The following is a 9,410-nucleotide window of genomic DNA, read 5'->3' as shown; positions in this document are numbered from 1 at the left end:
CGGAGATAGGTCTTGAAATATTGATGCTATGTAAAATAATTCAATTCACACTGCCATAATGATCGATTTATAGATATAAATGGTTTCAATAGGCCTATTTATGTAATTCCAAGTAATTTGTACGCATACATACGCCCTATTTCAGTCCTCTCTGGGGAAAAACATATCGACCACAGAACGTTTCAAAACACAATCTGCCAACACAGGCACCCACCAGAACAATAGATTGAGGTAAAGTAGAAGTGCATTGAGTGGAGAACAGAGGGGAAGAGCGTCTTTATATTGCATATTGCGACACTAGTGTAGTGATATCACTGAAACCAGTTGAAATCCCCTGCTTTCTGGGTAAGTGAGCTGTACTAGCCTACTCTGCACCCGGTATCCGCCCATATTCGCGTTAAGGCCAAGCTCAGCTGAATTGAGAGTATCAGGCCAAACGCTGGATCAAATGTAAAGTTAAATCGATTAATTTCCTTACTTTCGTCTGCTTTTTCAAAGAAGTTAAATCTACACAAATGGGACCGTTTCATTGTGAAGTAGGAAATGTAGAGATCGTGTGAAAAGCGAGGATTATCTGCTTGACTTGTTATTTGGTCTCTACTTCGGACGCGGAACTCCATACGCTAAAGGTAAAACAATTGGACAAGATCGCTACATTTGTATCAATTTACACAATGGATACAGGGGTGACATTGTATCCCCTCGACATTGTATCCCCTCGCCGGTAACTTAATTTTAGGTTGGGCCTGTATTGATGACGTAATTTTCTGAACATTTGCAGCTAAAGTATAGTTGTTTATGCAAACTACGCCCAATTGTTAACCTAATGTCTGCAATGCAGACCTATGCGGTATTTATGGCGACTTCAAACTCATCAACTCGCCCATGAACGCTGCAGCTTCTACCGGGTTTACACATAGCATTCAATCCATTGTGCCTCCAGATAGTGTTAAACAAATTCGTACACTACTATTCTAGTTAACTAACGCTTGTGGGGATCTGCATAATCTAGGCTACTCTATCCATGTGGAACTACTCCAGTCAACCTGAGTGTGTATCTATAAGGGTGTTTTGTTCTCTCATCATTTATAATAATATGCCATTTAGCAGACGCTATCCAAAGCGATTTACAGTCATGTGTGCATACACTTTTACGTATGGGTGGCCCCGGGGATCGAACCCACTACCCTGTCGTTACAAGCGCCATGCTCTACCAATTGAGCTACAGAGGACCACATTTCACGTGTAGAGTATTTTACAAATGACTAGTAGTAGGCCTACACTTTACAATGGAAGCTACTGCTATCATTAGGCCTTGGTTGACTGCCAATGAAAATGGGTGAAAAGCTCACTTTGTCTACCATCAGAGTTTGTGAATAAGTAAGCTGCATAAAATGGACACTGTTGGGTTTTTTATAGGCTACTATTTGTCTACTCTTTCACAATACTTTCCCACAATATTGGCATGTATTTTACTGTAACTTGTTAGTGATGTGCAACCAGAACTTGGGGAGAGTGCTTGATTGGACATTACAACCTTGTTGATGACTGGTATTGACAGCTGACTGTACAGGTGTCAGGACTCGCCAATCATGAACAAGCTTTTGATTTCCTGCAGAATGTCAGGATATGAAAGGGGTGTCAATATTGTATTAACATGGCAAGCATTGTTGTGGTAGAATCTGAAAGTCATGATTCATCTATTCACCTTATCTGCACTGTAGGCAATAGTTTCTGATGATGGTGGTGATCATTAGGCCTATAATGTCATATCCAATATAAATAGTAGGCCTAAGTGCTATACTGCTCCTTTTGTTTCATATATTTTCAGAGGGAGTACATAAATGGGTGTAGAACACCAGGCTGATCATTTCAAGGGGAGTTTGAAAAGGGTGATGAAACACTAACTTTTTAGTAAATATATACCTCAGTTGGGTGGAGGCATAGGTAAGGTGTTATTTTTGTTTGTATAGACAAGACAAGATTTTCTGAAAACCACCTTGACCTCAGTATTATACCTAGCAGGGTATGTTTTTGTTTTTGTTTTTGTTTTTGAAAAGGGAAACTGTAGGAACAGTTGTTGTTCACATACCGTCTGCATAGCAGTGTGTGCTTCCTAGATGTTTGTCAATTTTGGGACCATAATGTAACACCATAGATCTGTGTCTACTGCCTGAGGCCAGATCCCATTGTGTAGCTGTTACTCACAACTAACTATTGAACTTGTGTTGTTACAGTTAGAGATACATTTCAGTTGGAAGATGATTTAGTAGCAACATTTGTGGGGATGATATTTGGGGGAATTGTAAAGTGCAATCTTCAGTTCAAACAATGTTAAATAATGATTACAAGTCATTATTTAATGAGAAAGAACATTGATTGTGCCAATTGATAACAGTATACTAGTCAACAGACCTGGTATACATAAGCTACTCTATCTTTCCAAAATTCCACAATCTCTTTCATAGTTTTCCATATCTTCTCCTTGTTGATAATCCCATTTAAGAATGTTATCATAAGATAATAGAGCATATTATATCCTCTCGTCCCGTTTCTGTAAAATCAAAGGATGAAATTAGATAGAATGTAAACATACTTGTATCCACAGAGATCTGTTACTGTATACATTCCCTCCAGCTCTGGAGAACATGGGATGGCCATTGTGCAAATGAAAGGCAATGTGGAGACGATCGGGACAAAATCCAATTTTGCATTTGCACTTCAGTGTAGTTTAACTGATAGGGAATTAACACAACTTCACCAGATGGCTATGGAGAAGGGGGGAGAAATCCTTCATATCCTCAGCTTCATTCTCACTATGTGTTTTTGTAGGGTTGCAACATTTCAGAAACGTTCCAGAAATTTGGAGGATTTTTGTGTCGATAGTTAGTCTGTAGCGTAAAATGTATTTTTTATATTCACTGACCTTATTTCTGTGTGCTTTCTCTCCCACAGGTGAACGATGACAGAATACAAGCTGGTGGTGGTGGGGGCTGGAGGCGTGGGCAAGAGCGCACTCACCATCCAGCTCATCCAGAACCACTTTGTGGATGAATATGACCCCACCATCGAGGTAATAAGTAGTTTCAGTACACCCTTGTGTGTCTTTTACTTCAGCAAGGCATGCCTGGGAATCGGGAGACAGAAATCTTTTCGGTTAAAAGTTGGTTAGAAATTGAGTTCTAGCAGGTTTTTCTGGTTGAAGATGAGACGCCAAACAGGTTTGGATCATTTTCTGTTATTTGAATGTATGAATATTATAATATCAGAAACATGGTGTCTTTCAGTCAGTTTAATTTTGTAGGTTCAGTCAAATTGATGATAGATTGCTATGTGATTAAATGCTTTAGTAGTTTCACATGTTGGATATTATTACTCAATTATACTTTCTGAAAGCTTTCAATTTTATGACTGCTTGAAGATTGACTGCATTTCTCCCCTGGTGCACATATCGTATCTCTTAGATAGTCATCCCATCCTTTCTCTCAGATTCTAATATAATTGAATTTCCTCTGGCACTTTATTATATGAGCATGCTATGACCAGATAGTTAGGTCTAGGAGTTCTGATTCCTAGTCAGGTAGACTGGACACCTATGAATATGTGATCATTCATAAGTGTCCAGTCTACTTGATTACCGGTAAGGTGCCCCTCCTGACCCAATCCATCTCTCTTTTTCTCTCTCCCTCCTTCAGGACTCATACAGGAAGCAGGTGGTGATTGACGGGGAGACATGTCTGCTGGACATCCTGGACACTGCAGGTCAGGAGGAGTACAGCGCCATGAGGGACCAGTACATGAGGACAGGGGAGGGCTTCCTCTGTGTCTTCGCCATCAACAACACCAAGTCCTTCGAGGACATCCACCACTATAGGTGAGCTAGGCTCTTCCCTTGTAGAGGACGTCCTCCTATAGGTGAGCTAACTTCTGCTGCTATACAGGACATCTGAAGTACTGCTGCCAAGTGCACTGATGGCGGAAAGCCAGACTATAGTTGTAACATCTGTGAAGCAGTTTCCAAGCAGACACGGTTCTGCCAACTATATCCCCTTAACTATGTGTCAATGTCAACATCACTCTCTACCTGTAAATACAACGCACTCTTTAACTAACCCTTTACCCAGATTGCGTGTGAAATCAATAACCCCAAAAAACGACGACCGAAGCGTTGCACTGTTATTTAACCCTTGCCTTCCCTGTCGTCTTTGTTCTCCAGAGAGCAGATCAAGCGGGTGAAAGACTCAGAAGACGTGCCCATGGTGCTGGTGGGGAACAAGTGTGACCTGCCGTCCCGGACAGTGGACACCAAACAGGCTCAGGACTTAGCGCGCAGCTACGGCATCCCGTTCATTGAGACCTCGGCCAAAACCAGACAGGTGAGAGACAGAGACAACAGGTCGTAGTGGGCTGGGTGGTCACAGCCATGGCACAAACAGCAACCATCGCCTTGGTTTTTAACATGACGGCCATTGGCTAGCCTGGAAGTCCAGACTGAATTCAGTGAAGTGAAATGTAGCGTTATTAAGTCTGGATTCCAAGGCTACGTTAGCTCTGCTACATATCCAGTTGAAGACCGATTTGGGACAGATTACTAACCGTCACCTGGTATAACATTGCACCTTAATAAATCAAGCCCTTGTAATAGTGAAGGGTTGCTTGTAGCTTTGAGGGTATTTCCTGGTGTGAAACCATTTAACAATGTTCTCCACAGATCAATTTTCATTATTGTAGCAAGATTACTTCTTACCAGCTATGTCAGGTGTCCTTGCAATGGCTTTTTACAATCATGGCCACTTCAATCTCACAAAATGCTGTGGTCCTCTTATGACTCCCGAGGTGCTTTTGATTTCTGTTCGTATCAGTGTCTATGTGCTTGGTTTCTAAATGGTGCTTGGAAATGTATCAGGTAATGTAATGCAAAGTCCCTTTGCTTAATTTAATTATTGATGTATGAGTAATTGTTGTATCTGTGCATGCCCCTCTGTCATGGTAATGTGGGAAGTCTTCATAACGGATCTGGCATTGTTTTTAATCAACAAATCAGTAAATTTCTCATTGAATCGTCACCAAAGAGGGGAATTTATCAGTAATTGTTTTGTGGTGGGGTAATAATCATGCTTGATGGATAGTGGGATGGGAGTGATCTTGAGCTGCATCGTGTGCTATTCTGTCTGTTTTGTGGTTGGTGGCGTCAGTGGTGTGTGTCGTGATGCTTTGCGTGACTGGCTGACACTGTGATATATTTGGCAGTCAGTGAGGTGAACCTTCTCCTGCTCTCTTTGCATCAGTCCAATCACAACTCTTTCTGTGGACATGGGGGACACTGATTGGTCTCTTCCAGCTCTCTTCTCCATTTTCATTGGTCGTTTTGACCGGCTACCTGGTGTTGCCCTTGTACTGAATAAAACACACACCATTTTCACACCTTTACAATGACACTGAGTATAATGTTTGTACCTGTCATTCCCCTGTGAAGTTAAATTACTATAATGTTTTGAACTGTAAAACAATTACCTCAGATTTATACATTAACTCCATACACAGCTATATGTAGACTTGTCTTAGTCTTGCATCCCAAATGTTTAAAAGAAATAGAAGCTCCGTGCACAGTGGTGCGACTTCTTCAAGGTGCTGGTTATGGCAAGGACAACCGAATATCCAATAAAAACTGCACAATGTGGGTCCACATAGTTATCCCTATATTCCCTAACACTGACGGAGTCCACATAGTGTCCCTATATTCCCTAACACTGAGGGAGTCCACATAGTGTCCCTATATTCCCTAACACTGACGGAGTCCACATAGTGTCCCTATATTCCCTAACACTGAGGGAGTCCGCATAGTGTCCCTATATTCCCTAACACTGAGGGAGTCCACATAGTGTCCCTGTATTCCCTAACACTGAGGGAGTCCACATAGTGTCCCTGTATTCCCTAACACTGAGGGAGTCCACATAGTGTCCATGTATTCCCTAACACTGAGGGAGTCCACATAGTGTCCCTATATTCCCTAACACTGAGGGAGTCCACATAGTGTCTCTGTATTCCCTAACACTGATGGAGCCCACATAGTGTCCCTATATTCCCTAACACTGAGGGAATCCACATAGTGTCCCTGTATTCCCTAACACTGAGGGAGTCCACATAGTGTCCCTATATTCCCTAACACTGAGGGAGTCCACATAGTGTCTCTGTATTCCCTAACACTGATGGAGCCCACATAGTGTCCCTATATTCCCTAACACTGAGGGAATCCACATAGTGTCCCTGTATTCCCTAACACTGAGGGAGTCCACATAGTGTCCCTGTATTCCCTAACACTGAGGGAGTCCACATAGTGTCTCTGTATTCCCTAACACTGATGGAGCCCACATAGTGTCCCTATATTCCCTAACACTGAGGGAGTCCACATAGTGTCCCTGTATTCCCTAACACTGAGGGAGTCCACATAGTGTCCCTGTATTCCCTAACACTGAGGGAATCCACAGTGTCGCTTTATTCTTTAACTGAGGAGAGCTGTGTTTCGCACTGCAGAGAGTGGAGGATGCCTTTTACACTCTGGTACGGGAGATCAGGCTGTACCGGTTGAAAAAGCTCAGCAAGGAAGAAAAGACCCCGCGCTGCGTCAAGCTTAAAAAGTGTGTTGTGATGTGAAAGGGGTAAGTGTGTAGCGGCCGCGCTCCCTCCCGTCCGTCGGGTTTATGTGTGGGAGGGTGTCGACCGCGTAGTACAGAGCAAGGAAAGTAGTGCTGCTTGCTCCTTGGTGGGCGGGATCCATTCCTGTCTAAGCTAACCTCCTGGGATTTGCTGGGCCGTGGGTTCTCCTTGAAACCAGGCATCCATCTTGGTTTCTACTCCTGTGGTATCTCTGTCTCTATGTGTGTTTATGCTATCATGGCGTGCTGATCATTCTGTAGTCTGCTCAAATGAGATCTGATCTGTGTGATTAATGGAGATGGGGATTGTGATAATCTGGGCTGAAATGAAGTGTTGAAATGGTGACCAAGGAAGTGTGATTACTAAGAGGACAACACCGAGGTGTTCCACTGAAACTAAAGTCTGTGGCCAACTGTGTGAGTCATCTATGTTGTGGCACAGATACTCCCTTTGTGACTGTCTGTCTCTCGCTCTCTCTTGTTCTTTCTCTCAATCTCTCTGTCACAATCTGAAATGAGTTTGCCACCAATTGCATCAGGGAGGAAACCAATGTTGTGCTCAGCGAATGACAAAGACCTGGTTATTTTTTGTCCCTATCTCTTTGTTTCTTTGTGGCACCATGGATTGTGTCTGTGCTGTCTGCTGGGCCAGCTCATGCCGCAAATCCACCTTCCAACTAATCAATACACAATGAACACATTTGTAACATACTAGTAGTGCCCACTGAAATGCTATCCTATTCCCTATATAGTCAAAAGTAGTGCACTATATTGGGGAATAGGGGTGCCGTTTCAGACGCACCCATTACATTAGCATCTGACCCAGCTTTCATGTTAGTCACAGATGAGAACATCCATGTTTTTGAGAAGTTTTCAAAACTAACCGTAACTTATCTTTTTATTTTCCCCAGGGTGTCGATGATGCATTTTACACATTAGTGCGGGAAATCCGAAAACACAAGGAGAAGATGAGCAAGGAGGGCAAAAAGAAGAAAAAGAAGTCCAAGACAAAGTGTATACTCATGTGAATAATGACCACCCCCCTTTTCAAGATAGACAAAAAAAGAAAAAATGTGTTCAAACCTTTTAAGTAATACATTTTTGTACATTACACTAAATTATTAGCCTCTTTATCTAAGTACCCACAACACCGAATATCGAAACGAACCCTATTATATTTCTGCCTTTTTCTTGCTATTTTGAAACCGATAAGCTTTACTTTGTGTTTAGTGCCAGTTGCCCAGAAGTGTTGGTCCAATAGGTTGATTATCGATTAGGAGTCATACACTGAAGGGACATTTTGGACAACAGAAAAAACAAGCCTAAAAAGCTTATTTTCCCTCTGCTGGTAGAGCATGAGCTGAAGAGGTTGTTGTAGGACATGCTCCTAACAGTATGGGGGAAGAGTTTAATTCCATCCATAGAGATAGAAAGGGGACTCCAGTGCCTAAAAGCCAGTTTTAGCATGGGCAAGCCATTGAGGATTTTCACCATTTTTAAGTAGTCAACTGGTTAGGACTTACTATGGGTTATGGAAGGATCACATGATTCCATCCGGGTCATAAGGAGGGATCAGCCAATTAATTATACTTGTGAGCAAACATTCCATAACTGCAGGTGGCAGTAAATCGCCAACCTAGTCTTTATACCTGTTCAAAAAACACACTCCAGGTGGCACTATGCACCTTTTCAGTTTGTTTGCCAACTCATAGAAGTAGTAGTAGAAGAAGAAAATGGACTACTTCAAAATGGAAATGGCCTCAATGATGCTGCCCATACTCTCACAGATGCCATAATGGGACAGATGCAATGATGCGATTTCTGTCAAAGTCTATGGTTCCATTCTAAACCATAGGACAAGGAGTAACAACTGGGAGGCACGTCCAACATTTGATTAGGGGAAATTCCAAATGTCCCGGCCACTGTGTGTAATAATACCCATCCTCCTACATTAGACTCCTAGATATGATTCAATAATATCATGCAGTACTTTGCATATGAACTTTACTACTGTACCTAGTAAAAAAAAATATCCTGGTTGCCCATTTAATTCACTTGTAATCTGTTAATGCTTTTTTGTAATTTGTGGGTAGAGATTTCCTGCCTACAGGAGAGATTTTCATTTTTGCATGCAATGTGTTCTTACGGGGAATGGCACAGTGATGCTAATACTGTATGATACTGATACAGCCACTAGGGCCAGGAACGAGGAGCTCCGGTCCAGTTGGGCCACATAGGTTTTTAAAGTGTTTCGGGACTCGAGTCGATCCATATTCACCAAACCTGATCTGATCTTTTGGGTACAAAAAACAGTTGTTGAGTGGTGGGAAACCTTCTCAACAACTGAATTGCTCCAGGTGGCAGTATGAAAAATGTATGCACTCACTAAATGTAAGTCGCTCTGGATAAGAGCGTCTGCTAAATGACTCAAATGTAAAATGTATGAAGCAAAATAGATTTTTATATAAAGAGAGGCATCAGAACAGCCAGATTCTGTCAGTTATTTTGAAAAGGACATGCAGCTAATGTTGTGTTGCTCAGTGGCACTGCATGTTGCTTAAAAACCAACTCCTCATCACAAGCCAGTGTCTCCTGTAGTTTTATCATTAGATTTGATATTCCCTGCTCATTCTGAACGTTCTAAAAGATTAGTTAATTGTTCCTGAAGAGACCTTGTTTAAACTATGAACTTCCCTCTTATCCTCAGGATTGGTGTATTTTGCATCATGTTTTGTGTTTTTGAAGGACCATTCA

At 42.1% G+C, this 9,410-nt stretch overlaps 1 protein-coding gene across 4 annotated transcripts; it reads left to right on the top strand.

The window, feature by feature from the left end:
- kras (v-Ki-ras2 Kirsten rat sarcoma viral oncogene homolog) lies at positions 1 to 7,804 on the top strand. Of its 4 annotated transcripts, none has more exons than XM_041838071.2 (6): positions 1 to 231; positions 2,956 to 3,073; positions 3,696 to 3,874; positions 4,217 to 4,376; positions 6,535 to 6,659; positions 7,568 to 7,638. In XM_041838071.2, the coding sequence occupies exons 2-5, from the start codon at positions 2,963 to 2,965 to the stop codon at positions 6,652 to 6,654; spliced, it is 570 nt and encodes a 189-aa protein (XP_041694005.1). In that variant the 5' UTR covers positions 1 to 231; positions 2,956 to 2,962; the 3' UTR covers positions 6,655 to 6,659; positions 7,568 to 7,638. The 4 variants fall into 4 exon arrangements, with proteins under 4 accessions (XP_041694005.1, XP_041694004.1, XP_041694003.1 ...); XM_041838070.2 differs by lacking the exon at positions 1 to 231 and adding an exon at positions 241 to 345; XM_041838069.2 differs by lacking the exon at positions 1 to 231 and adding an exon at positions 352 to 629.
- The last annotated feature ends 1,606 nt before the right edge of the window (positions 7,805 to 9,410 follow it).

Source organism: Coregonus clupeaformis, chromosome 19, assembly GCF_020615455.1.
Source record: "Coregonus clupeaformis isolate EN_2021a chromosome 19, ASM2061545v1, whole genome shotgun sequence".
Lineage (NCBI taxonomy): Eukaryota > Metazoa > Chordata > Actinopteri > Salmoniformes > Salmonidae > Coregonus > Coregonus clupeaformis.
The sequence above is the reverse complement of the archived record's forward strand: the minus strand, read 5'-3'. Positions and strand labels throughout refer to the sequence as shown.